The sequence below is a fragment of the Aegilops tauschii genome, chromosome 5 (assembly GCF_002575655.3).
Source record: "Aegilops tauschii subsp. strangulata cultivar AL8/78 chromosome 5, Aet v6.0, whole genome shotgun sequence".
Classification (NCBI taxonomy): Eukaryota; Viridiplantae; Streptophyta; class Magnoliopsida; order Poales; family Poaceae; genus Aegilops; species Aegilops tauschii.
The window spans coordinates 360,447,065-360,448,434 of record NC_053039.3 but is presented as its reverse complement, the minus strand read 5'-3'; the positions used below and the strand labels follow the sequence as shown (position 1 = coordinate 360,448,434).

Here is a 1,370-nt window from a genome sequence, read left to right as displayed (position 1 = left end):
CGCTCCCGTCGTCGCCGGCCCAGACGTCACCGTGGTACATCCGACAACTCTCCGGCTCCGCCTTGCGCTTGATGTGTTTGACACATTGACCGACCGAAATAATTGTGATTTTGTTAGGTAAATGGTAGATTCCAATGCTTCGTCGGACGAGGAGTATGGACCGCTGGAGCTTGACCAAATGATTCAAGATGAGTTCTTCGATTAGTCGGATTCGGACGAAGAAGTGGACATGATCATGCTCATGAGCATGCAAAAGGAAATGGACCGGCAAGTCGAGCATATTCTCAACTTCAAGGGCTCAATCAAAGGGAGAAGAGTGATCAACTGGAACAGGGTGTCCGGAGCAAAGCTACTGCACAATGATTACTTTGCTCCCACACATGCTTTCCCAGAAGATCCATGGTTTTGTCGCCGTTTTCGCATGCGGAAACCATTGTTTTTGCGCATTGTGGAGGGAGTGGAGGCACATGACGACTACTTCAAGCTGAGTAGGGATTGTTGCGGCCAACTCTGTTTCTCGGCCAAGCAGAAGTGCATGGCTGCTCTTAGGATGCTTGCACTTGGTATTGTTGTAGACGCTGTTGGTGAGATGGTCAGGATGGGGGAGAGCACGTGCCTGAAGACTACAGTCAAATTTGCTCGCGCCGTGGTTGAGGTGTTTGGACCGGAGTATCTCAGAGAGTCAAATGCGCAGCACACAGAGCAGTTATTGGCTATTGGAGAGGCAAGGGGGTTTCCTGGAATGCTCGGATCAATTGATTGCATGCATTGGCAATGGAAAAACTGCCCCAAAGGTCTGCGGGGAATGTATCAAGGTCACACTAGAGAGGCCACCATCATACTAGAAGTGGTGGCATCACATGACTTATGGATTTGGCATGCTTTCTTTGGAATGCTCAGTTCTCACAACGACATCAACGTGCTTAAACGATCTCCGGTGTTCAGGAGGCTTTGCAATGGGGAATTACCGTCGTGCAACTACAGGACTACAACATGGGGTACTATCTTGCCGATGGTATCTATCCTCAGTGGGCGGCGTTTGTGAAGACCATATTCGAGCCACGCGGCAATAAACAGAGCCACTTTGCAACAATGCAGGAAGCGGCTAGGAAGGACGTGGAAAGGGCACTTGGTGTGCTTCAAGCTCGTTGGGGAATTGTGTAAAGTGCTGCAATGATGTGGGAATTGAAAACTTTGTGGCAACTGATGACATGTTGTGTTATTCTGCACAATATGATTGTCGAGGATGAGAGTGATGGTGTGGCCCAAACCCATGATTTTGAAGCACCCGGAGAACAAGTTGAAATCTCGGAAGATCAAGCTGGGGCTCATCTTATGAACTTTCTGCAGATGCATTAGAATCTTCGAAA

The 1,370-nt window shown here is 48.9% G+C and overlaps 1 protein-coding gene across 1 annotated transcript; it reads left to right on the top strand.

The window, feature by feature from the left end:
• The first annotated feature begins 229 nt into the window (after window positions 1–229).
• Window positions 230–1,045, top strand: LOC120964793 (uncharacterized). Its single transcript, XM_040389752.1, has one exon. The coding sequence runs from the start codon at window positions 230–232 to the stop codon at window positions 1,043–1,045; it is 816 nt and encodes a 271-aa protein (XP_040245686.1).
• The last annotated feature ends 325 nt before the right edge of the window (window positions 1,046–1,370 follow it).

Excerpts from the sequence above, each read along its gene's own strand:
- LOC120964793 (XM_040389752.1), top strand. The coding sequence starts at position 230 with ATGATCATGCTCATGAGCATGCAAAAGGAAATGGACCGGCAAGTCGAG.